This window comes from Tasmannia lanceolata, unplaced genomic scaffold (genome assembly GCF_043159265.1).
Source record: "Tasmannia lanceolata isolate RefF3 unplaced genomic scaffold, GAP_Taslan_0.1 ptg000003l, whole genome shotgun sequence".
Taxonomy (NCBI): domain Eukaryota; kingdom Viridiplantae; phylum Streptophyta; class Magnoliopsida; order Canellales; family Winteraceae; genus Tasmannia; species Tasmannia lanceolata.
Window position 1 is genome coordinate 19,658,082 of NW_027518680.1, and position 26,722 is coordinate 19,684,803.

Consider the following 26,722-nt stretch of genomic DNA (forward strand, 5'->3'; position numbering starts at 1 on the left):
CCCGACCCGACCCGACCCGAGTTACATAAGTTATAGTATGTACATTTTTTTCTATTGTTAGTTAAAAGTTAAAGGGATAATTACATTTACACCCCCTCTAGTTTCTGACACATCCACTTCCACCACTATAGTTTAAAACGTGACAAATACACCCTTGTAGTTTCAATTTGTTTAAGGTAGGCCCCCTCAGCTGAAGGTTCGTCCATAGATTGAAGGGTTAGGATGATCCGATTGAGCTGATTTTTTGGGCACACCCTAACTATGTCAGGACCCATCAAATGAACGCTTTGGATCATCCAAACAATGTGGGCCCACATTATTTGGATGATTTTTTGTTAGTGTTTGGATTCGGGTAGGGGCCCACATTATTTGGATGATCCAAAGCGTTCATTTGATGGGTCCTGACATAGATATGGTGTGCCCAAAAAATCAGGTCCATCGGATCATCCTAACCCTTCAATCTATGGATGAACCTTCAGCTGAGGGAGCAAACCTTAAACAAATTGAAACTACAGGGGTGTATTTGTCACGTTTTAAACTATAGGGGTGGAAGTGGATGTGTCAGAAACTAGAGGGGTGTAAATGTAATTATCCCAAAGTTAAAAGTGAAAACCCACGCACCCACTGTTACTGTATGTGATTGTAATTTCTGCTTCTATGAGTTGAGTTGATTCAAGGTTTGATTCAGCATTGTTTGATTGTAATTACAACATTGTTTGATTACAGCATTGTTTGATTCAAGTGTGATGTGAGTGTAATTACATCATTGTTTGATTCAAGTGTAATGTGAGTGTAATTGCTGCTTCTATGAGTTGAGTTGCCTTGCCAAACAACAATTTTCCTTAAAATTTTGCGTCAACGTTAAAAAACCCGACCCGACCCGAACCGACCCGAGATTTATCATGGGTAGGGCCGGGTTTGGGAATCGTGGGTTTTCCGGAAAAAAAACCCGACCCGACCCGACCCGAGATATTTCTCGGGTAGGGTTGGGTTCTCAAAAACCCGACCCGCCCGACCCGAGTTGCAGCCCTAAATTTAAGTAATAAGAAATTTAGCAAGTAAAGTGGGGGCCACTAAATACATACGCCCACTCTTAGATTGGAAAATGGGTACGGCAAATTATTTTTTTTGGGAGATCTGGGTTTCCCAAAGCAACTTTATCTCTTCCTACCTTATCTCCCAATAACAATTACAATATGGCCCTTTTTCTTAATGGCTAAATTAGGCATTAGCTTAAAATTTAGAAACTAACTTAATTGGAAGAAAATCAAGTGGCCCTACTTGTTATTGAATGGGAGTGTTAGTATCATTATACAGTAGTACTTAAAATCCCTAAATTTTAAGAGGGTGCCAATATCAATATAATTAAAAGCAGATTAAGGGAAAGAAATTCTTGTGGTCGTTACACATATCATCCTCCTTCAACCCCCAATCAGAGGCTATCTTTAAGCAACAACAAAATTGGGGCGTGGGCACCAACATCAAAGGCGGCAGGAAACTAGTAACTACAACGATTTCTTTCTTTCAGCAACAACAAAGTTGGAAAGATCATCATCATCTCCCACTCAAGAGGACAAGTTTTTACCTATCCATCCCTCTCTCATTTTCTCTTGTTTGTTCTCATTGATTTGAGCTGAATTGGAATGTGGGTTTTTTCTTTTCTTTTTTTCAATCTCTGTTTGCAGGTCAAGATGCAATGGGGTTCCCCCCCCACCCAAAAAAAAAGCGATTCAAAGGACCTAAGAGCGGTTTTCTAAAAGGAAGCTAATAACTTCGCAGATTTCTCCTTACTGAGAGTAATCCCCTCTGTTCCCGCTGACACTTGTTCCTGGAATGGGAACCACCATCTCAGCCATTGAATCATCGAGGAGGAACGTGAACCATCGGATTTGCCTGATTCCCTTCTCCCACCACTGTTTCCCTCTTTCCCTCTTTCCCTCCTGCCCTTTTGGACAAACTAGAGGGTTGGGATAAAACTAACCCAAATTAGGTTAAAGAGTTTGAGAGCTGAGGCGGTGATAAAGGGCATGTCAATATTTTCTACAAGCTGTGCGTTAAATATCAAAAGAGAGGGGAAAGGACGAAAAATGGAGTGCCAGCCATGTGCACTGAAGAAACTGCATCGAGGTCACGTTTCAATGCTAAATGTAAAGGAGCTCCGATAAATACACTAGAAAATAGAAAAAAAATCTGGTTCCGTTAGAATTGTCGCTTGAGATGCCCCCCCCTCTCTCTCTCTCTCTCAACACTTCCGAAGCTAAGCGGCAGAGAAGAAAAAATGGCTCTTCTCTTACCTTTTCAACCCATCCCCATTCCCCCTCTCATTTTTTATTTTTTATCTTCATTAGTTTGAATCGAGTTAAAGGATGTGTTTTTTTTTTTTTTTTCCTTCTACCTCTATCTGGCAGTGATAGCCTGAGAGGTGGATCTAGAGAAGATCGGGATTGAGTTTCCGTGCTTCTGGATATAAAACGCTATTACACGAAAAGCTCTTCTCGACCCGACCCTCAAATCCTCAAAAGAAACATCAGTATTTTGAGTTTGTATGAAGCGAGGTATCAGTTTAGGGTTTAATGTTTTGTGTTTTGTAGAGGTTCAACCTATGAATGATCTCGAAGTTGTGGCTACGGGAGACCATCCCGATGATCAAGTCAGAAATCAGCACAATAGTAGAGAAACAGAGCAATAGGAGAACTTGAGAATTATTTTGGCTAGTGATTCAAGATGTTGAAGATGCATATGAGCATGGGGTTCTTTTTATAAGCGAGGAGTTCACAACAGTTTGGGAAACTTGCCTTGATAGGAGTCTTTAATCATTGGGCAATTTCCTTTAGAGATAACCACCAAGTTTCCTCATGAGAACTGGTTTCTATTATAGGTTTACCAACTTTTGGAGAGTTACCATGCTCGTATAGAACATTCCATTTACAACTCTTTCCTCTTTGAGGACGTAGCTAAATTGAAGGGATAGAGAATCCTTCTCGCCTCTTTCTTCTAGAAGGCGAGTTAGGTTTCCTCGTTTAGGCTCAATGCCACGTGTCATTCATCTAAAGAAGGAGTGGATTTTACCCCTAACAGCTAAGGGTGTCAATTTTGGCTCGGGCTCGGAAGCTCGGCTCGAATCCTTAACGAGCCGAGCTCGATTTAGGCCAGGCTCGTTAAGGCTCGTTAAGAATTTAATATATTTAAATATATATATTATATATTAATATATATATTATATATTAATATATACACTAAAAGGGTTGTCCAAGGAGTGAAAGGGGGAGGCAAAATATGTCACTTCATTTTTGGAACCCCATTTGTTACTTGGACCACCTCCATAGTGTAAAAAAAGTAGTCAAATTACATTAGATAGGGCTGTCCAGGGAAGATGAGGGGTGTGAACTTAATATAACCCGAGCTCGGTAAGGCTCGCGAGCCTGGCCGAGCCCGAGCCGAGCCGAGCTTTTGAGCTTAACGAGCCGAGCCGAGCCTGGCCAAGCTCGGCTCAACTCGTTTACACCCCTACTAACAGCTACAAATATCAAAATAGGTGTGTACAATTATGTGCTTCCTTATCTCAATATGTGATTGGATCCTTTTTTTTAAAAACTAATTTATAAATTTTATGGTCAAAAGAGGAGCTGATACCTATAAGAGTAAAACTAGGAGAAACTATAAGGTGGTTGGTCGTGCATGCAAGCGCAAACTAAAAATACACTGGGGCCTACATTGTTTGGGTGATCCAAACCATTCGTTCGCTGGACTTTGATATAGATAGGGTGTGTGCCTAGAAAATTTTCTCCATATGATGATCCTAACCGTCAGATTTGTCGAGGTTTAAAAGTGACTGTACAGAATAAAGGGTTAGATCATCCTATAGAGAAGATCTTTTGAGCACACCCTTTCTAAGGACCCAATGAATGAACGGTTTGGATCATCCAAACAATGTGAGATTCGTTGTATTTTTGGGTTGACCGTGCATGCTCGAGCAACCAGGGTATAAATTCTCTTAAAATAGTGAGGGTGTAAATATAAAAAAAGGGTGTTAGCCTGTTAGTAATGTAAGTTACCATCATGTTTTGATGGTGCCGGGCTCACCATAAATAAATTCAAACAAAAATTAATTCCAAATCGGTTTGATTTTTTTTATGGGATTAAAAATCAATCGACATCAAATATAAGCACCCGATGTGGGCTTCTCTCGTTTTCAGAAGTTATTGAGCGGGCCACGTTTCAAGTGTGAATCTGCATGGGTGCATGCAGACAAAAGCCCACGTTTCAAACTTGAAGTCAGTTGTTTGAGAGGACATGTTTCAAGCTTCAAATCAAGTTGTCAATATTCATGTGTTAGTTAAAGGGCAGCGATAAATTCACCCCCTTCTGTTACAATATTCAAACTATACAGCCCACACCATCGGATGATCCAAATCGTACATTTGATGGGCCACAATGTAAATAGGTTGTTCCCCAAAAATCATTTCCATAGAATGATCCTATCCCACCGATCTATAGAGGTTGATTATATGGAGTTTCTCTTAAGAGGCACAATGAAAATAGGTTCCCCAAAAATCATTTCCATAGGATAATCCTAACCCAGCAATCTATAGAGGTTTGATTATATGGAGTTTCTCTTAAGACGGTTTGGATCATTCTGTGGTGTGGGCTGTACAATCCATTTTGAAAAATGGGGTGTGAATATTGTAATAGAAGGGAGTGAATTTATCACTGCGCTATTGTAGATACCCCCATTTTGACCGTGCCCTAGATCTTTCTTGTTTGAGCAAAACCCAATCAAATCAATCAACTAGGGTCCCAAATTTCACTCTAGGCTAGCTTAGGATATCACTGAGGTCCCTGCAAAATTTCATCGAAATCTGAGCACGTTTGCCTAGCGAACGAGTCGAGCAAAGTCATAGTGCAAGTTCATATAAGGGGGGTGATTTATCCTGATTTGTACAGAGCATGGATTGAATAAGACAAGCTTTCTCCGCACGATCATCAGACGTTCGCGCAACCACGCGATTATAAAAAATGGTAGTGCCAATATCAGCACCTCATTTTACTTAAAAAAATAAAATAAAAATTCGTTTGAAAGGGGAGCTGAGTTTCAGATCTAGGTTTTTTCTTAAAAAAAAAACCCAAATCAGAGAGAAAGCAGATCTGAGAAAGAGAGAGGTCCGGTCATCTTCTCCGATGGTCTCGCCGACGATCTCAGCCCAAATCCTTTTCTCCTAACTCCGGTCATCTTCTCTGACGGCACTCTTTCATCTCCGATCGTTATTCTTGCCACAGCCGCACACCTTCCTCATCTCCGGCCAACTTATTCTACTCCGATCTGTTGTCTTCTACCTTGATAACTACTAGATTTGATCATCTCTACTCTCTTCATCATCTCCGGCGAAGGCTTGCCGGAATCCGGCAATAAATCTTTATTGTTTCATTTCAAATCTGTAATTACAACTAGATTTTCTTCTTTGTTGAAATCCTTTTAGGAAAATCTAGATTTCTCATTTTTCTTCTTTTAAAACCCTAGTCTAGTTTCCTTTTTAATGAATTCATCTTGCCATTTCAAAAAAAAAAAAAAAACCCTAGTCTAGCCTTTATCTTCTCCGGTCGAATTCCGGTTAGGTTCTTTTACAGTCATTTTTGTCCTTTTAATGCTTTAGTTCAATAGATCTAACACTTGATACCTTTGAAACTTTAGATCTCAAATCTTTTTTTAACCCAAAATCCTAGATCTGTGAAACCAATTCACGCATCGAAACTAGCATTTTCAAGCCTTTGGTTTTGGAAAATGGAGGGAGTGTTACAACGGTGCTGGAACATGTGGAGCCGGATTTTGGTAATTCAATTGCGAGTTTTCTTCCTTCTATTGAGTTACGGCAGAGGAATGTAGATGTGAGCGTGTCTGATGAGTCAATGAAGGAGGAGATTGGAACGAGTTTGCTGAGTTCGTTAGGGCAAGAGACCTGGATCTAATGGAACATTGACTAGGTTAGAAACTGCTCCATCGTTGGATTGGAAGCATATAATGGCGGAAAATTCTAATTCTCTCTTATCCGTGGAGAAGTTACCATTGAAATATTTTATGGAAGAGATCTATTCCGGCAATTCATTGCGCAGCACAACATCTGTTGGAAATGAGAAGAAACGACAAAGAGTCTACAATACTATGTTCCATGTGCCATGGAGATGTGAACTGCTTATTGATGTGGGCTTCTTCGTCTGTTTGGATTCGTTTCTGCCATTACTAGCTATCATGCCAGCTAGGATTGTGATGACAACTTGGAGGTTTTTGACTAACAAGCAGTTCAAGAGGCCTTGTGCAACAGAATTGTCTGATTTTGGCTTTTTAGTCATATTGGCGTGTGGAATCACTATTTTGGAGGCAACAGATATCAGCCTAATATACCACTTTATTTGTGGACAAGGAACAATCAAACTCTATGTGGTGTACAATGTATTAGAGATATGTGATAGGCTCAGTCAATCTTTTGGTGGAGACATTTTACAAGTTTTGTTCAATTCAGCAGAGGGAGTTGCCAGTTGTTCGTCAGAAAACATGATCTGGATCTTTTGAACAATGAAACAGAGTTACAGACTCTTTCCAAGAGAAAAAGCACTAGAGGATGAATTAGAACTAAACGTGATTTCACTCTTTGCAAATAAATTTTTTTACTCTGCACCAGTTCAGGTATTTTTCTAGTCATGCTTCAATGCTAAATTTTAAATGATAGATTTGTCTTATACTTTGAGTAGAAATCTAATTCATTCTAGAAGCCGATTTGATATATCATGTTTTGTGAACTTGAATGACTTGCTCTGTTTTCATAGTTAGATGATTGATCCTGCTACTTTGTTTAAGAAATGTACTGTGTTTTATGTCAAAAAAATGATGATATGAAGTTTTTGTAATGCACATACTGATTACAAGATAGAATTTTATAGTTGTCTTTTTTGGTTATATAGCATGGCTGTCATTGGTCTATATGAAATAGAATAGTTTCGAGTCGAATTTCAATCACTTGATAGTATACAGAACTTTGTGTAATTTCAGTTTAAGATTGTTATGATCATTGGAAGTTAACAAGTCAAAAGCAAAGGTTTTAAAAATATTTGACTAAATTGCTTGAGAAGGTCAGTTGATGATTAAATCGCAGAGGGAAGCAGTTGTGTATGAGATTTTATGCTAAAACAGATAATTAGGTGGAAATTTGAGTATAGTCAGCGACTCAATGTTAGCATTAGAATAACGTAGTTTTATGCCACTATTTCTTCTTATTCAAGATCTTGGCTCATTTTGGATGGCCATTTGTTGATGGAGATTACACTAAACTTAATGGCTGAATCTTATAAAAAGTGTTGTGGTCTTGAAAACTAGACGTGTACAGGAAATTTTCTTATCCAGTCATGTGACAAGAAAATTCTTTTTGAAGGTCATATGGTAAGCTAAAATGGTATTATCATCATTGTTATTATTATTATTTCTTCTGATATTAGCATGAATGGATAACCAGTTAATTATGTTTGATTTTGGAAATATCATTGTTAAGAGCTTTATATGCCTTTATCAGTTCATACATTTGATTTTCGGGTTAATTTGAGAGGTGAATAATTACTAATATTGAGATTTAGAAATCATTATATGATTTTTTTTCTTTTAAACTTGCTTGAATACAAGAGTGGTAATGACCCATCTGTTTCCTCTTTGAGTATTTTTATATGATTGCTTGCTTGCTCATTTACCATATGGTCATTGAGTTTTGGTTCTAATTTGTATTCATCATCCATGTCTGTACCCTTATTCTTTTAGATTTGCCTTTAGTCATATATATATCCTATCATCGCTGGGGCGATGAAGGCGCTAGCCCAAGCCCATCCATAGAGGACTCGCTTAGTCCAAAGTAGTCGTCCCCTCATTTATTTTCAAGACTTACCCAGTCTTTTGGATGCCCCTAAGCATTAGGAGCCTTTTCATTATAAGGGTAATAAAAGAGTCATCTTGAGCATGGAGGAGACAGGCTATGTCTCATGTAGAAAAATTCAAACCTTTTGGAGACAGGCTTTGTCTCATTGGCCCTACTTATCATTTTGTTTTAGGAGACATGTCATGTCACATTAGAGCCCTTCTCAGAGTCATTAGCATAGGAGTCTGTCCTTAGCTAGAGAGTCAATCTTTCAGGAGCCTGTCCTATCATCATAGGGGTTAAGATTCTTTCCAACCATCATCAAATCGTGTGATCTTTATCCACTCTTGCAAGGTATAGGATGCTGTCCAACCCTTGCAGAGTTGTTATTCTGTCTTTTTCCCCCGCAAAGCATAGGATGTTGTCCAATCTTTGCGGGACATCAGGAGTAAGGCTTCAAAATTGTTTATAATATGCATGGTTTTATAGAACCTGATTTGATCGTATCCTACCTAAACCAAACTTCCTAATTCTACGCAAACAAGGGAAAGAGAAAATGAATTACTTCCTCTATTTTCTCCAAAATTTGTCCAACTTGAAATCCTATATTTTCCTAAATACTTCCCTAATTTCTCTCCTAATTCAACTAGAACAATGTCTTTTATGGACCAATAAGAAATTACCAAATAAAAATAAATGCTAAAATAAACTAATTTGGATCCTTGGTGAACAAGGACCGATAATTTACTCGTCGTCCAATTTCTTCCAATCTGTGGATGATCTGCTTTCTGGAAACATGATCTGGCATAATCTCCCGTCTCTATCGTTGATCCGTATCATCTGAAAGTAGATCCGAGGGTCAGAATTGGTCCGATCATGGATTTGATGTGCTAGATCTTTGATCTTTGAGATCCTATTGATCCGACGTCGATCTTGATAATCCAGTTTTGAACGGCTTGGATGCACCTGCATCAAAAAGGGTCTTTGGATAAATATCTTCCAATTAAAGAGAAGAAAACATCATTTAACAAGAATGATCCTGACCCGAATATAGAGGGGCACCCTTTACTTGTGGGCCCAGCTGAAGATGCAGACGGTCTCCAATTGCTATCAATTCCTCAGCTCACTACAGGAGTAGAGGGTAAGATGCACATCAAAAGAAAGGAGCCAATCATTGTCGAATCAACGAGGTCGTCAGATAATGGAGTGAATCTGTAGCTTTCGAGGCTCCATTCCATTGGTCAGGCCCTCTTTTCCGCATGGATTGGTGGTTCCATCACCAGGTTCACCACTTAACGAGACCTTTTCTTCATGTTCATTGCCTTCTTTATCCCTATCTAGACGTGTGGTTAGTCCCAGTGTTAGCAATGGAAACATCACATCCATATCCAAAGCTATAAATGATAGAGCTGATGAGACAGCTTTTCCTGTTTTGAGGCCAAACATTGAATATTCGTTGACGGATGATTTTCGGTCTTCGGGTTCAAGTGATGAAATAATTGATGCCCATGTGCGCTAATGAAGGAGGAAGCTGAATTCAACACTAAATCTATGAAGGAGGAAGCTGAATTCAACACTCAATGGAAGGCAGAAATAAAAAAGATTTGGCTTTATTTAACAGGGCGGAAATTAACCAGATAATTCAAAGACAAATGAACCGAAATGAGACAAGGAGAGAGTTGGAACGAAAGATTTTGAAAAATGCACTTGGTTGCATTGACAAACAACGAAAAGGAAGAAACTATAGGGGAGATTATTCCAAGTCTAAACGATGAAATTTAAAATTATGGCTTGGAACATTAAAGGAGTGGGTTCAGCCTCTAAAAGAAGGGCAGTAAGGAATTTTAGAACCACCTTAAATCTTGAAATCTTTTGTCTGCAAGAAGCCAAGAAGGCTTCTTTTTCTACTAAACTAGTGAGGGAGTTGTGGGGCCAGTGGCATTTTTATTGGACTCACATCCCAGGCTTTTCTCTAATTCTATTCAAGAGTTATCGTGGAGTTGGAGAACAACAGGCCTCGGTTCTCTTGGTTTGACATTATGGCATCTCTTACCTTTTGCTGTCATTTGGATTATTTGGAAGGAGAGGAATTCCCGTATCTTTGAAGGTAGAGGCTCGTCTCTCATGCGAATTGTTTGGAATATTAGATTCATAGTGGTTTCTTGTGCTTTGCAACAGCATTCATATTCAGGCTAGTCAACAGACACAGTTATAAGAAATTGAGACACAATTTTTATAGGTGGCATTCCAAAAGCAAAAGCGATAGCTAAATGGAAACCTCCTCCTAGAAATTCCATTAAACTCAATGTTGACGGTTGCTCCCTTGGCAACCCATGCATAATCGGTATTGGTGGCGTTTTTAGGAATTTTCTGGGTGACATTATCTACTATTTTCCTGGACCTATCGGAACCACCGATTATTCAGAAGCCGAGGTCCTAGCTCTCCAATGATTGTCCATCTTCATTACCCAGATGGAAGGGAGCTTGGCAGTGGGAAGTGATTCATCCAATATGGTGTTGTGGGTTAAAGGGATTAACATCGGTCCGTGGAGATTCGCCAATCTATTGGATGAGATTAGAGATATTTGTGTGCATGGTGCTTTCATTTTTTTCTCTCATATCTTGAAGTACGTACAATTTGGCTGATTGCCTTGCCAAATTGAGCTCCTAGAGCTACCTTGTATATGGGGCAATCTCTACTTCTGAAATGCACTTGTAATCATCATTTTCTAATAAATTTTATTGCTTTTAAAAAAATTGCCATCATGAGCTGCTGAGCATTTTTGGTAATCTTTATCTGAACCGACTATTTTCCAGAAGAACAATTCATGTTTTCTATTTTAGGTTTTCCAGATGATCAAATGCATATCCAGATCAATGCGGTTTGACTTGGAAATTGCCGTAAGGCTTTCTTTTTGCGGACCAATGCATTTGAGTGGGAAAATGGCTTTATCACTTCATGTGGAGCTTTATACGGCGTGTACATTTCCTTTTTCTACTGCCTACTTATGTCCTTTCTTAATCTGCTTTCTTGTCAACTATCAATCATGAAATGCATCCCCATCATAGGCAATATACTTTCAGAAAATCTTTAACACATAGTGTGGATTCCCCCCACCAGAAAGCTTCTACCCGAAGCTGCAGTATAGAGAGCCTCCTGGGATCTACTTTTAAATTTACATGATATGAAAAGCTGCACCAAGTTTTAGATTGTTTTGTACTCATGTTCAGTATTGAAAACTTCCCAGCTCTGTACTAACATTTTTTGCATGCTTTTCCATCCTGATTCATCTTATGCCTTAAGAGTGCTTTGTCCTTTTCTAACGAACTCTTTGATCAACACAGTGTTACATGCAGTGTAGATTCTTCGTTGTTTTAACAAATGTTTACCATTATAGAGGTGGTTGTGCATTATTTCCTTAATTTTGTTATCTTTTTCAATTCCTGCACAGAAGTTTACATGTACAGAGTGATCTCTGCATCCATCATTTTCGTTTTGAGTTCTGACAAGGTGCTGTATGTTCAGCGAACCCTCGATGAGAGGACATCAAGGTCAGCAGAACTGGAGCAAAGAATGGTGTTGCTTGAGGTAGAGTGGTTTTTTTTTGGTGGAGACGAAAAGTTGTCTCAAATCATTCAGTCTGATACTCCAATATGTCCTACATTTTATCAGGTGGAATGTGCATCATTAAATCAAGAGCTGCAAGACATGGAGGCTCGTGCTCGTCGTCGACAGAAGAGGTCTCCTGAAGAAGCAAATCAGGCCCTTCAGGTAAAGAGTGTAAGATTATAGTAGTTTGATTTGTTGAAACTAATTAAAAGCTTTTGACAGTTCAAATATAGGTTCTTGATTGCCAACCATTCCGGTATAGAACGTTTATATTTTAGAAACAGTTGAACATACATGTACTTTTCTCAAAAGTAGGACAGTCGAAGAGAATTGAAGGGTTTTTATCAGCTGTTTCATTCATTTTCATTGAGTTCTGTTATTTACTCAAAGTTTCACGTGGCCAGGTACAGGCATGGCAGGAAGAAGTGGAGCGGGCACGCCAGGGTCAAAGAGACGCAGAGAGCAAGCTTTCTTCCTTGGAGGCAAGTTTCAGTAGTTCTTAGCCAACAGTATTAATTTTACATTTGTCTCAAAACTGAAACATTGAAGAAGCTTATATCTGTGTTTTTATAAGGTGTAATCAGTATTTTTCAAAAATTACTGTACGGCTTACATCATAATATGATCCAAACCGTCAATTTGATGGGCCAAACGTAAGTAGGTTGTGCCCCAAAAATCATCCTATGGAAATGATTTTATGGGCCTAACCTATTTAAGTTGTGGCCCATAAAATGGATGGTTTGGATTATCCTATGGTGTAGCCGTATGGTACTTTTTGAAACATATTGGACTATAAGGGCCCACACCATATAAACTCTCGCTTATATCTTAAATTGATCTTTTATTCTTCTAGCAATAAGTATATATAAACTGGAGAAAGCTTTACAAGTCTATTCAGTTTGTTAATATTCTATTTAATACCTTATTTATGTGGGCCCATTCCATATTTTCTGGCCCAGTTCTTATAAATCCTAATATTTTGGTTTCTGAACTGTTTTTCTAAGCCCCGTAACCCCCGTTACTTTGGATCTCCATTCTTATGTTTGTCAGGCTGAGATGCAAAAAATGAGAGTGGAAATGGCAGGCATGAAAAGAGATGCTGAGCATTATTCACGGCAGGTCAGATAGCTCTGGTTTTAATTTCATTCTTCTCATAGGAATGCTTGCTTCTGTTTTGGCCCACATCCAAAAAAATTTGGCGCACCGATCTTGCTTTCTGGGAAACATGGCTTACTAGGGTGGGGCTGTTAGACATGTACCGGATATAGATGCCTACTCCTATTTCTTCAACTATGCAGTCTTTCACAATGACATGTTTTGAAGTTGGAATCAAGAGCAGATGTCAAGCACTACAACCCCTTAATCCTAATGTATGCAATGTGCATTTCTAAATCTAAAATAAATGTATGTGCAAAGCGTTCTAAAATATATTCAAGCCGTGAAACCCAAGAAAAAGTACACAATTTATGTTTCTGCTGATTGACTTGTAAATATGCTTGGCTTAGACATTTGAAGAATTCTGTTCTTGTCACCCGGGTCAACTCCAACTTTCTCTACCATAAAGTATGTGATATTCATTCAAAGAAAATGTACATGCTCTGATATCAACTTTCCTTCAGTTTGCCTATGAAATGAAACTCCCCACGTCAATTGTCAAGTCGAGCGAGTCCCTTTTACCTTGACCTAGTTTTCTTCCTAGTCCAAGTTTTTCCCTACCAAGTCACATGGTTTTAAATTTCCCCGAAATTTTACCGAACCGACCAAAATGTTTCCGTTTCCATTCCCACCGAAACGAAATCTCCATGAATTCGTTCAACATCATTATTTCCTTTGAAATTTTGTCCAAAATTCTCGAAATTCATTTGACCAAAATGGTCAGAATGACAAAAAATGGGAAGTTGCGGTTTACATCGTATAAAGCTATTTTTTATCTAAAAAAAGATCCCGTCATAATCTGTAAATAAAAAAAACACTGCAAATCGAATAAACACATTTTTTCCTTGCAACTCTGTGATATTGACTTAGAGTTGGGGTCCTTGGAGGGGAGATTGGTCATTGGACTTTCTTTTACTTCATTACATTGTACTTTATTGACTTTACTGTTCCAGACATTTTTTACAACACATGCCACTAGGTGTTCGATGTGATGAAGCCATTATGGATGGCTTTCTTGTTTATGGGATGGTTTCTAAGTTTGTATTTGTGCTTGTTCTAGTATTTCCTAAAGTTTCGTCTTGAAATTTTATCATTTGCACATGTTCCCATACGTTTCCGTGATTTTACAAGATTTCCACCGAAACCAAAATATTTCCATTTTCGTGTCGACTGAAATCCAAACGGGTAGATATATCGTATTATGCTGTGTGGGTATACTGGTCATCTCACTTCTTCCCTGGCATTCTCTTTTTGAATTTCTCCTTTTTTTGTCTTCGATATCTAGTGCAACATGGTATCAGAACCCTAAGATTGTTGTTCCTTCTCTAAAAAAAATGAAGAAGAATAAACTCTAGGAAAAGTCACCACCCACCCCTCCTTCCCTCCACCCGCCCACCCCTCTCTAACCTATAGATAGATTGTTTCTGGTCCGGTTCGCAGGGACGAGAATCTCATTCCTGTCAAGCAAACCATAAATGTTTGCTTATTTGTCGACTCTTTTCGACCGCCTTACTAATATCACTAGTACAATAGCTATCACTAATACTTTTGTTAACTTACCAACTTCTCCAAAAGCTTAAGCTGTTGGAGAAAGGCGTTATTTATCTTTTATACTTTAACACTCCCCCGCACGTGTGGCCCACTTGGCAAACACGTGGCACATGTGGTCCCACTTTGAGCCGACCATCGCATGTTGAGTTTTTTTATCCGTGAGGTTTGAACTCGAGACCTTTGGCTCTGATACCATGTTAACTTACCAACTTCTCCAAAAGCTTAAGCTGTTGGAGAAAGGCGTTATTTATCTTTTATACTTTAACAACTTTTTATAGTACCTAGTGCCAGCTTGAACTGCTGGAAAGGAAAGAAAAGAAAGAAAAAAAGATCCACTGCTTGAACAGCATGAGCGGAACTCTCGGTCTCTCTCATTACTTTGAACTCGAGACCTTTGGCTCTGATACCATGTTAACTTACCAACTTCTCCAAAAGCTTAAGCTGTTGGAGAAAGGCGTTATTTATCTTTTATACTTTAACAACTTTTTATAGTACCTACTGCCACCTTGAACTGCTGGAAAGGAAGGAAAGAAAGAAAAAAAGATCCACTGCTTGAACAGCTTGAGTCGGAACTCTCGGTCTCTCTCATTACTTTGATTCCTATTATTCCTTACGGATATCAAAACCGTAAGGATTGCTTCCAGCCATGAGTTCCCATATGACATAAGCGCTCTTGGGTGGGATGGGCCATCATTTGCTATGTCTTTGAGTGCCCGCCGTACTACGTGGTTGGTGCACTAGGTTGATCGAGACCCTAACCTTTTTTGGGTTTTACTGGCTTTCCCCTAACCCAGTTTTTTCTTTGGGTTTTGCCTTCGCCCACCCCACACCCATTTTAGGGGTTCCTCCACCCCCTCCTACTTAAGGTTTTTCTTCTCCGGTGCTCTCCGGACCCTATTTATTTATTCAGAATTGTTGTTCCCGTTCATCTGTGATGCTGTAAATTTTCTCCATCTGCATTGATGTTGTGTGTCTCCTGATTAGTTGTTTTAGTTGTCGGTTTGTGTTGGCAGTCCGCACATAGGACTGGCTCGTGTGTTTGATCCCTTCGAATGGTGTGTTTGCTGAAGCTTGTCTGCTTCTGAGACTTGGGATCCTTTGTTGAAGTTGTGCCCTTCGTCGTTCCATAAATCATTCAAATCCATTATAGAAATCAGATCTATAAAATCTATCTAACCATGGCCCAAATAATATCCAATGGAGGAAATGTAACTGTGGTGATAGGGTGTCAAGGTTTAAGGGAAAGGTTTCAAGGGAAAAGGGTTATAGAATAGGTTGCAGAAATAGAGATGGTAGGATCCGTACCCAGGAGCAGCATGCCAGGCTTCTTTCTTTGGTCGTTGTGATGCAGGAGGTATCCAAGAGAGAGAGAGAGAGAGGGACTGATCTCAGCTACAAGAGAGAAGGGGAAAACAAGGAGAGAAAGTAGAAAGAAGGAAGTAGCAAGAGGGACATTATGTGGGTTGAGATTAAGAAAGAGAAGCGGAGGTGAATATCAGAAGGAGAAGAAAGTGGGCAGCTATGATGGGATCACAATCATGGGTTAAAGGAACAAAAAGGGAGAGAGAGAGAGAGAGAGAGAGAGAGAGAGAGAGAGAGAGAGAGAGAGAGAGAGAGGTGGATGGTGGGCCAACCTGCCGTGAGGAAGAGGGAGAAGAGAAGTGGGAGAAAGGAGCATGAAGAGAGGAGAGGAGAAAGAGGGAAGCAGGGAGGAGGAAGAGAAGAACGGGGAAGAAGGGAAGAGCGGTTGCAACTCAGCTTGAGAGGAAGAAGTAAGGAAAAGAAGTCGAGAGAGAGCCTCCTAACAGTTTTCTTCTTCTTTTTTTGGGGGGTGGGGGGTGTTGTGTTCTCTTTTTTGATATTCGAAAACTAGGGTGGGAGAGGGGCTAAGGTTTTTATATCGGAAAAGTGAGGGACTTAAGTAGTGAGCATAGGGGTAGCCAATAGGATAATAAGGGGTTTAAGTGGTGGGCCATGGTAGCGTAGGGAACCAATAGGGTTAAAAGGTTTTTTCAAATGGGTTTGGGCTTGGATCTAGAGTAGTGGGCCATGAGTGATGGGTAACTATAGTGGGCCATAGTATTTATGTGGACATCCCGCACATGTAGGATCAATAAAATACAACTAAAGACTGAAATATATCCTAAATAAATAATAAACAAATGTCCATCAAGTAATAAAAAATAAAGTACTCCTAAGGTTGCTGGATCATATAACTTGCACACCTACTCTTACATCACCAAGTGTTTTAATTCTTTCCTTCCCAAAGAAAATATCTTTGAATCTTCTCAATCATATTGGCCACAAGGAAGTAGGATTCTTCCCTGGGAGTGGGGAACCTCGATTCCCGGAGTTCTCGAATCCGAAATGGGAATCTTCTCGAATCCCCAAAAACTGGGAATCCCGGTTCGGATTCCCCGGAAACCCGATTCCCACTTTTGGGAATTGCAGTTTATGATTCCTCGGAAACCCGATTCCTACTTTTGGGAATTGCAGTTTAATGTTATGTGAAACGCGATTTCCCGTGAAACGTGATTTCCCGGCGATTCTCCGGAAATTCCGTGGCGATGCTCAACTTCCCAGCGATTACCCGACAAGTCCCCAATGACTCCCCGGCGACTCTCCGGTGACTTCACAATTCCCGCTTCCGATCATCCCGGGAGACTTGATTCCGGCTTTCGATTCCCGCTCGGCAACCTTGATTGGCCACCTCCATTGGGATTTTGAATAGAGAGAGAGAGAGAGGTATAGAGGTTAGATCGTGCTGCCTTGATGAGAGGGATCCAAACGCCAAAGGAGAGGAAAGATTTCTTCCACCCAACAAACTTTTTTCACCTATTTAATAATGGAAGCAGTATCAAAAAGGATTTTACACACTTCTTCATTCCAAGATGATTGGCGGAACATATCTGAACAACCGTTGTTTTACCTGAGAAGATTATGGCATGAAACAAAACCCTAAACTGCCTATATAATAGATATTGTGCAAAAAATAAAAGATTAAGCAAAAATATGTTCACATGAATGAAAATACAAAAGCCTAATCAAGTGGAGATGTAAGAGAATAAGAGAATCATTCGCCCAAAGGATAATCTCCATATTATAGCCAAGCCTCGTATCAAGTTCACATTTTGGAGTATACAACCAAGAGGATCTCTCTCTCTCTCTCTCTCTAAAAAAAGAATTTGAAAAACCCTCCCTCTCCCCCTTATAAAATCTGATGTGAAAGGACATAATTACCCTCACTTAAGCCCCTTTTCGAATAAACGTAAATTAAGAGAAAAGACTAACTAGGGTGACTCATCTGAAGTGGAAGTTAGAGCGGCATATCATGGGATAAAGCATATGAGTAGAGAGGTTTATGATAGGGTGATAGTGGAAGGTGATTCCTCCAATGTTATTAGTTGGCTTTCGGGGAGAGTGGTTCCCCCTTGGATATTCCTTAGCTACTTTGAGGAGATCTTTGATCTTACCTCGGACTCTTCTATTGTGTTAAGCATGTTAGGAGATCAGCTAATGGTGAAGATGACTCCCTTGCTAGATCAGGGATTCATAGATTGGGGTTGGAGTGGTTTTCCTATCTGCCTCCATGAGCTGTTTTATTTTGAAGTTTTCTTTGTAATCCTTTTTATTCCTTGAGGACCATCTCGGTTCTCTTTTTCAATATATTGCCATTTCAAAAAAAAAAAAAAAGAAGAGAAAAGACTAACTAAACTTCAATGAGTGACATTTTGGAGGATATGGGATCTCTCTCTCTCTCTCTCTCTAAAAAAAGAATTTGAAAAACCCTCCCTCTCCCCCTTATAAAATCTGATGTGAAAGGACACATTTACCCTCACTTAAGACCCTTTTTCGTATAAATGTCAAATAAGAGAAAAGACTAACTAAACTTCAATGAGAAAGAAGTCTCTTCTAATGCTACTCAAGGGTCGCGTATGATTTGGGAGGGAAATTCAGAGCCGGACTCATTAACAAAAGGAGTATAGGGCAGCAGGAGCCAATCATTGCTATTCACTTTAATTAATAATTTGATCTAGATTTTTATTTCCCGTTGTTTATGAACATCACATTAGTTGCATGAATATCACATTTGTTGTCGTTTTGTACTCCTAGCCTTATCTTATAAATTTGTTACACTTTAGAAAGTTATATATTATTTCTGTAATGTTTTTATATATTTAGATATATTAGTACATAAACAAAGACAAGAACATGTTCATTGCATGCACAATGTATCTCTACATGCATGACCTATTAGTCTGTGAATAATTTATTTTAGTAATCATATTTGTTACTTCTTAGTCTATTAATCAGTTCTTATATTCTGTCTATTACCACTACTTTACAGGAACATATGGAACTAGAGAAAATACCGTGAACTTACTGATTTATTGGTATGTATGAGTTCAAAGTTGCTGCATCCATCCATCAATCTTGTGACAGCATTATTAATAAGCATTTGAATCATAGAACTGGCATTATATGGTTCAGTACTACAAACAAACACAACTAGAAGTCATGGCTAGTGAAAAAGCTGCAGCAGAATTCCAATTGGAGAACGAGGCAAAGCGTCTTCAAGAAGCACAGGTTATTCTTTTAGCTGTTGAAACTCTGTTGCTTAGATTTTATCTTGATCTTTTAAAGTATACTTCAGCTCTTATCACGTGAATCTCATGGTTCTAGTCTTATAATACATAGTGACTTATATTGAACAGGTGGAAGCAGAAAGAAGTAGAGTTTCTAGGCGGGCATCGTCATCTTGGGAAGACGACACAGATTTGAAAACACTTGAGTATGTGTGACTCCTCTCTAATCATATTCAGATTTTGTCTGTGTCCTTCCGCTATGGTTGTGTCCTTCCTCTATGGTTCTCGGTACTTTTTGTACAACTTCAGATTCCTTTTATGCCTCAAGTTATTTATTCACTGCACAACAAGTTTTGACACTCTTACCATTAAAAAAAACAAGTTTTAACACTCTTACCAAATTCTTTCACCTTGGGATCACTTCTACTCCAAATTTATGAACCTATATGGAAATTAAAGTTCCTTGGCTCACTCTTGTTTGGACAGATACCCTTTTGTTTCAAGTTATAACTTATTCACGCACCCATCTTGATAGATTTGTGCTGCACACAATGATGATTTTGTCTCAATTCTCAAGATTCTCTTACTACTTTGTCATGGATTGGTAATGATTGAGTCATGAATGGGATCAATGGATCCATGACTGGAATTTATGGATTTCTGTATGTATGTGTGTGTCTATCTGAGAGAGAAATAAATGTAAATTTTTAGCCTCTAAACCTTGTTTTTATTTTATTCCGGACTGCAATCTTGTTGATAAGAAATTGATGCCCCATCAAGATGGAAGCATGACCTAGATTGGTTAGAGTTGTAAGTCTTGTGTACATGGCTTCTTTTCATCTAATGCTTTGGATGAGAATGAAACCTCTGGTTGAATGTTGAAAGTTTAGAAGGTGTTTTTGGTTCATTTAATCTTTCATCTCAAATTAAGACATTACCTGCTTAAAAGTGATTGAACTACAAAAAGATAAAAAATAACCATCCAAATGACCTAAAAAGTCAAACCGCTGACATTGTAACTTATAGGTAATGAATGACCCATTCCTTAACATTCCTCCTCAAACTAGTGAATGAGGATCAGCATTCTATCTTTAATGCATAAAGATTCAAATCGCTCCTCCAAAAGTGCCTTTGTCAACGCATTAGCAGTCTGTCTTTACTTCTTGAAAGAATGATGATTGACAATAACATGCTTTGTCCCCTTATCGATGACTAATTTCAGGATAATTTGTACGACACTTTGATTATATTTCATGGAAAGAGTATATTATAAAATCCAGTTTCTTCTTTAAGATACTTTATTCGCGTACCCATACATGTTCCATCACTAGAAGCCGTTATTCTTTATTCGACTTATGCACTTAAGCAGGCACATTTCTTGCTTTCCAACATATTAAGTCCCAACCTGATAAGATACAAACTTCGGTTCAGCTATCATATCAGCGCCTTGCCCAACTGGTATGATTACCCCAAGGTTTCAGAGTACTTGTAGGTTTGTAGCAAGTATATTTCCTTTTTCAAGATTGGTCTTCTTGTGCTTCAATATTATGTGAATAACATTGAACTGTTCCTTCTTTTGGTTCTGCATGAATTGGGATGCTCTGCTAGCACCCATAGCCTCAAGTCAATGATGAGGTAATTAGGGCTTCCTATAAGTCATCTATGTGAGATAGGTTTGCTTACATTTCCCCCAAGGTTTTAAATTTTAGTTTCGGTCGTCACGGAAATGGAAACGTTTCAGTTTCGGTTGGAAATTTCGATGGAAATCCTGTAAAATCACGAAAACGTATGGAAACATGTACAAATGATAAAATTTTCAGATGAACCTTCAAGAAATGCTAGAATAAACACAAATACACACTTAGATACCATCACATAAGCAAGAAGCTATCCATACTTGTTTAACAACAATGAATCCATAATTGTTTAACAACAACAAACACCTAGTAACATGCGTTGTCGGGCATGTCTGATAATTCAGTACATACCACATCTCACATGCAATCCATATAAATATGCATACACAATACATATATTATTTCGTTTCACTTGAAATTCATATAAATGTGTAACACATAGCGATATAGTATAGCCCTAATTCACTTACAATTTTGGTTTCGGGATGTGTTTCAGTTTCAGTATCGGTTTCGGTGGGGAGGGAAACGGAAACACTTCAGCCATTTCATATCGGTTTCGATGGAAATTTATAACCATGACGTCCCTTGTTTCTTCGCGAATTTAAGATGTTGCATCGTAGGAAGTTGCATGGCTTGACGCCTATTTTGTTCCATAAGCATTTCACTTTACATATTTGGAATGGGATTTTTTTGAAACAGTAACAGATTTCATTCCCCAAAATCTAAAGGGTACAATGAAGGGAGAAGTTGTCCCCAAAGGCAAGCTACAAGTCAGACATGGCCGCACCAAGCAAAGCGTAGGTAGCCAAAAATACAAGAAACAAAGCAAAAAGATTTCAAGAGCACTAGGAAGAATTAACTGACGCCCTCTTGTGGAAGACGAAGGATTACATCCACTGAAGCCAAATCGACACCATCCTTGGCCAATCGATTCGGGATTTGGTGCGTTCAATTTGTCCTAAAATTCAACATATTTGGAATGGGATAGCTAGATGCCTTTCTTAAATCTTGCAACTTTAGTGCTCCGAAGGCGTATCACCCAAAAGTTTTCGATGACAAACATGTATGTCGGATATTTCTCATCACTGAACATTGAGTTTAAGATATTTCCTTATGCTGAACATTGAGTTTAAGATCATCCATGGTCACAATTTTATAGTCAACATATAACATAAGCATTGTTATACCTTTGGGAGCTTTCTTGATAAGAATCGTATCATATCTATTTTCTTGAGAGCTGAACATTGAGTTTAAGATCATCCATGGTCACAATTTTATAGTCAACATATAACATAAGCATTGTTATACCTTTGGGAGCTTTCTTGATAAGAATCGTATCATATCTATTTTCTTGAGAAAACCCACCTTTCTCCAAAGCATTTTTGTATTTCCAATACCAATGCCTGGGGGCTCATTTGAATGCACATATTGCTATTATGATCCTAAAGTTGAGCTTCCCTCATTTGTGTTGGCTACTTGTTGCACTAGTAGTGGCAAGAGAGGAACTGGGTTTGGTTGTGGGAGCAGGGAAGCACTGTTTCCCAAAACTTTAAGAGAACTGCCTAGGAGTGAGATTCTAAAGACGCAACACCTTAGTTAGAAGCATGGTTTTAAATTTCGGACTTCGGTCGGGACCGAAATTTAAAACTGAAACAAAAATTTAAAAATTTCAGCTGAAATTATAAGATTTCCACTGAAACCGAAATTGCCACGGAAATTTCCACCGAAATTTTGTTTTCAGCTGAGGCTGAAACTGTAACCGAAACCGAAATTTCAAACCTTGGTTAGAAGATTCATGTAACTACTTTTATGTAGGCTAGGAGGAGATATAAAAGCCTGACATTTTTATAAAGAAATCACTGTACACATCTAAGCATTGTCGAGCAGTTTTTGAGGGGCACAACTGAGAAGAATCTCCATATACTCTTCATCCTCATAACAAGTGCAAAGGTCTGTTCACAGTTGGGCCATAGTACCATTTTGCTAAGAGGAGTATTTTGGCAACTAGTCTTTCCTTGTATCTTTCCTCGCCACCGTCTATCATAAGTTTTCATTTAGTAGACCCACTTGGGCCCCAGAACTCTTGTCTTCAGGAAGAGGAAGAAGATTGCAAGTATGGTTCGTTAAGCACTTCTGCCGCAAGTTCCTAATGAGGTGAAATAGTAGGAACTTCAAGGAGGCGAGAAGCCTCTGCCCTAGGGTGTGCAGAGGTTAAAAGGGCTTTATGAGACTTTGAATGATCATCATACAAGACTGTTGAAGAGAAGAAAGGAGAAAAGAGTGGGTTGGAGTATGCTCCCCCTCACTTTTGGATTTATATAAAAGTGAGAACATAACAATGACCACTATGCCCTTTGGCATCTACAACACACACATACATCTAGCACACTCCCCCTCAAGCTGGAATGTATATATCAAACATTCCTAGCTTGTTACAAATGTCATGCAACTTCGCTTTGCTTAATGGCTTGGGCAACATATCTGCCACTTGATCCATAGATCTAGTAAACACCGTGCATATCTCTCCCTTTTGAATTCTATGGCGGATGAAGTGGCAATCTACCTCAATGTGTCTAGTCCTCTCATGGAAGGCCAGATTTGTGGCAATATGGATCGTAGCCTTATTGACACAATATAACTAAGAAGGAGAGGAAGGAGGAAAGCCGATCTCTAGTAAAAGGAAGCGTAACCAAATGAGTTCTCTACTCGTGTGTGCCATGGCTTTATATTCGGCTTCTGGATTAGATTTAGCTATAACATCTTGTTTCTTACTTTGCCATGACACCAAGTTACCTCCTACGAAGGTGCAATATTCTGTGGTAGGTCTTCTATCGGCTGGAGATCCTGCCCAATCGGTATCCGTGAACCCTTCTATTTTCTGGTGACCATACTTCTTAAACAACAAGCCTCTTCCTGGAGCTCTTTTAAAGTACCTAACAATTTGAAGCACTGCTGCCGAGTGTGAAGTACGAGGTGAGCTTATATATTGGCTGACAACTCCTACAGCAAATGATATGTCCGGACGAGTAACTGTGAGATATATGAGTTTACCAACCAACCTCCTATACCTGCCAGGGTCATCTAATAGGTCCTTCTGGACGGAGTTTCACATTTGGATCTATGGGAACAGGGACAGGTTTCACTCCAAGGTAACGTATCTCCTCAAGCAAATCTAACACGTATTTCCTCTGAGAGAGATACCTCTGGTAGAATAGGCTACCTCAATGCCAAGAAAGTACCTAAGATGATCCAGATCTTTTGTGGAAAACTCTTTCTACAAGAAGGTCTTCAGTCTCTCCACTGAATCACTCCCAGTAATGATAATATCATCAACATACTCTATCAATAGAACACAACCTGTCGCAAACTGGTGACTGAAGACAGAGTGATCAACTGCACATTGCTTCATGCCAAAATGCATGATAGCATCACTAAATCTCCTAAACCATGCTCTACGGGGCTGCTTTAGGCCATAGATAGATCTCTTCAAGCGACACACTGAGGAGGACATCTTCCCCTGAGCAACATACTTAGGTGGTTGCTCCATATAAACCTCATCGGGAAGCTCACCATGAAGAAAGGCATTCTTGACATCTAACTGGTGCATTTGAATGAGAAAAGGGTTTATGCTTGGGATGTAACACATCGAATGGGGATGTACTACCAATAATTGAGGAAGAGAGCCGATTGACGAGGAAGCATGCAGTGATGATGGCATCACCCCAATAGATCTTAGGGACCCGCATTTGAATGAGAAGAGTGCAGGCCCCATCGAGTAAAGATCTCAACTTCCTCTCAGCTATACCATTTTGTTGGGAGGTGTGAGCACAGGAAGATTTGTGGAGGATGCCACTAGTAGAGAGACTCGTGAAAGCCATTAGATTTTGAAAAAGACTCTCAGGCGTTATCAGTGCGCAAACATTTGATGGTACAAGCAAATTGATTTGTAACTTTGGCATGAAAGGTGCGAAAAGCAAATAAAACCTTAGAGCGATCTTTAAGTAAATCAAGCCAAGTCATGCGAGAAAAATCATCAATGAAGATAATGAAATATCTGTATAAAAAAGAGTAGGGGTGTTCATTCAGTTTTAACAGAACCGAATTACCCGAAAATTAATAACCGAAATAAATTCGGTTAACTTAATTCGATAAGCAAAATCGTAACCGAAATTATATATAACCGAACCTAACTGAAACCGAGTTTTTATTTCAGTTAATCGGTTAGTTCGGTTTAACCGAATGAATTGATAACATTGTTTCAATGGGGAAAAATGCAGACCCCTAAATGGCTAAATAGCAATCCATGCTGAAATAAAAAAAAGACACTTTCAAAATCAAAACCAAAACTAGAACTCTAAATATCAATCGAAATCTAAAAACCTAAAAACAGCATCCAAACCCTAAAAGTCTAAGATCAGAAAACAAAATGATTATGGTACCTCTGAGTTCTGGACTTCTGGGTAGTAGGTATTTTGACCGGAGTTGAAGGCTTGAAGGGTTGGAACTTGGAGAGAGAGTTGGAGCAAAAACCCCAAAAAAGAAAATGGGTTTCACTTTCAGTCGAGAGAGATGAAGAGTAGGAAAAAACCCGCCGGAGCAATCACTCGAGAGCGAAGAAGGTTCGCCGTCAGTGAATCGGGGAACTGCCGTCGCCCGTCGAGAGTATCGAGACTTGGAGACAAGAAAGAAGCTCAAGAAAGAAGAAACCCTAGGTCTGGTTTTTGCCTTTTTGGAATCTCAAATATCATTGGAAGTCTCTGGAAATAATGAAAAGTTGAAAACGACTTGAAAATTGAAATCGATTGCTCTTTGCCTCTTTTCATCTTTTGGTCTTTGGGTTGGACCCACTTGGCAACAAATATAAGATATAACAATAGAGAGGGACGATAGTGGAGACTTAGTGGCGTCTTTTCATCTTTTGGTCTTTGGGTTGGGCCCACTTGCCACAAATATAAGTTATAACAATAGAGAGAGAGACGAAAGTGGAGACTTAGTGGCGTGTGGTGTGGTACTAGTATTTGTACGACCAAAGTAATAAAATTCGGTTATTCGGTCTAACCAAATAATCGATTGTATGAAACCAAAACCGAATACGGTAAGATTTCCTAACCGAAACCGAACCGAAATAAAAAATAACTGAAACCGAAACCGAAATATAATTCGGTTCGGTCGGTTACCACCGCCTAGTGCACACCCCTAAAAAGAGAGGTAGTTCGTGTGGGACCCCATACTAGAGTGCACTGAATCAAAAGGGTGTGAGGCTCGACTAATAAGCCTAGGAGGAAATGACGCACGATGGTGTTTTCCAAATTCACAGGCCTCGCACTGAAAAGACTGAAGAGGGGGTAGAAACAACAGATGTCCGCCATAGACACTCGAGACAAGGATGACCAAGGTGTCAGTGCCACTGATAGTTGTCGATGGAGTTGCGCAAAACGGCACCAGAAGGGCCACAGTCCAGACGATAAAGCCCGTCTACCTCACAGCCCGAGCCAATCATCCTCTTAGTCGAGAGATCTTGAAACAAACAGTAAGATGGATAAAATGAGATAGAGCATTAAAGATGTTTAGTAAGCTGACTAACAGAAAGTAAGCTAATAGGGGACTTGGGAACACATAGGACAGAGGATAAGGTAAGGCCATATTGGGAGAGATGCTCCCAATACCAGAGATGGGAGTAGTACTCCCATTAGCAAGAGTAATAAACTAGGAGGAAAGGGAGCGAAACGAACTAAGGGATGAATAGGTACTTGTCATATGTTCCATGCTCTAGAATCAGTGATCCCGAAGCGGGAGCTAGTGAGTAGAGAGGCAGGGGAGCTACCTAGCCGGGCAAAATCGGCACTCGGTGGGTGGACTGGTCAACCTGAGATCCCGGAACGCATCATAGTCGGCCCGAGAGAGAAAGAAACCATCAGCAGGGGCGACTGAGCTGTGCTGGGAAGAAGACGCCGATAGATCGGAAATGTCAGGAGCAGAAAAGATGCGCTAATTGGCCAAAACGAGGCTCGGGAGGTAGACGGAGCTTCGGATGCAGAGCATAGCAAGTGTCAAGATGATGTCCCTCCCGCCGGCAATGCGAACAATAGGGCGGGGGCGGCCACCTGTACCACAGCCTCCAACAAAATCTCGGCTAGCACCGTGGCCTCCATAGCCAAAATCACGCCCACAACCACATCCAAAGGTACCACCACCACATGTAGCACGATCACCAGCACCATGGGCCGCCGTAGTAGAGCCATCAACATGGACAAAAGGCAGAGAATCACCAACAAGACCAACAAGGCACTG

At 39.6% G+C, this 26,722-nt stretch overlaps 1 protein-coding gene across 9 annotated transcripts in view; it reads left to right on the forward strand.

Moving 5' to 3' along the window:
* The first annotated feature begins 5,097 nt into the window (after positions 1-5,097).
* Positions 5,098-26,722, forward strand: part of LOC143853485 (golgin candidate 1-like) — a 112,754-nt gene continuing 91,129 nt past the window's right edge. For 4 of the 9 annotated variants that reach the window (XM_077363290.1, XM_077363302.1, XM_077363311.1 and 1 more), the window contains exons 1-8: positions 5,098-6,679; positions 11,419-11,481; positions 11,566-11,664; positions 11,907-11,984; positions 12,553-12,621; positions 18,557-18,602; positions 18,700-18,795; positions 18,924-19,000. In XM_077363290.1, coding sequence (XP_077219405.1) covers positions 6,569-6,679; positions 11,419-11,481; positions 11,566-11,664; positions 11,907-11,984; positions 12,553-12,621; positions 18,557-18,586 — 450 coding nt within the window. In that variant the 5' untranslated portion in view covers positions 5,098-6,568 and the 3' untranslated portion in view covers positions 18,587-18,602; positions 18,700-18,795; positions 18,924-19,000. Of the gene's footprint in view, positions 6,680-11,344; positions 11,482-11,565; positions 11,665-11,906; positions 11,985-12,552; positions 12,622-18,556; positions 18,603-18,678; positions 18,796-18,923; positions 19,001-20,927; positions 21,125-21,378; positions 21,495-26,722 lie in introns of those variants that run through there. The other 5 variants (XM_077363324.1, XM_077363331.1, XM_077363295.1 and 2 more) reach the window with 5 other exon arrangements.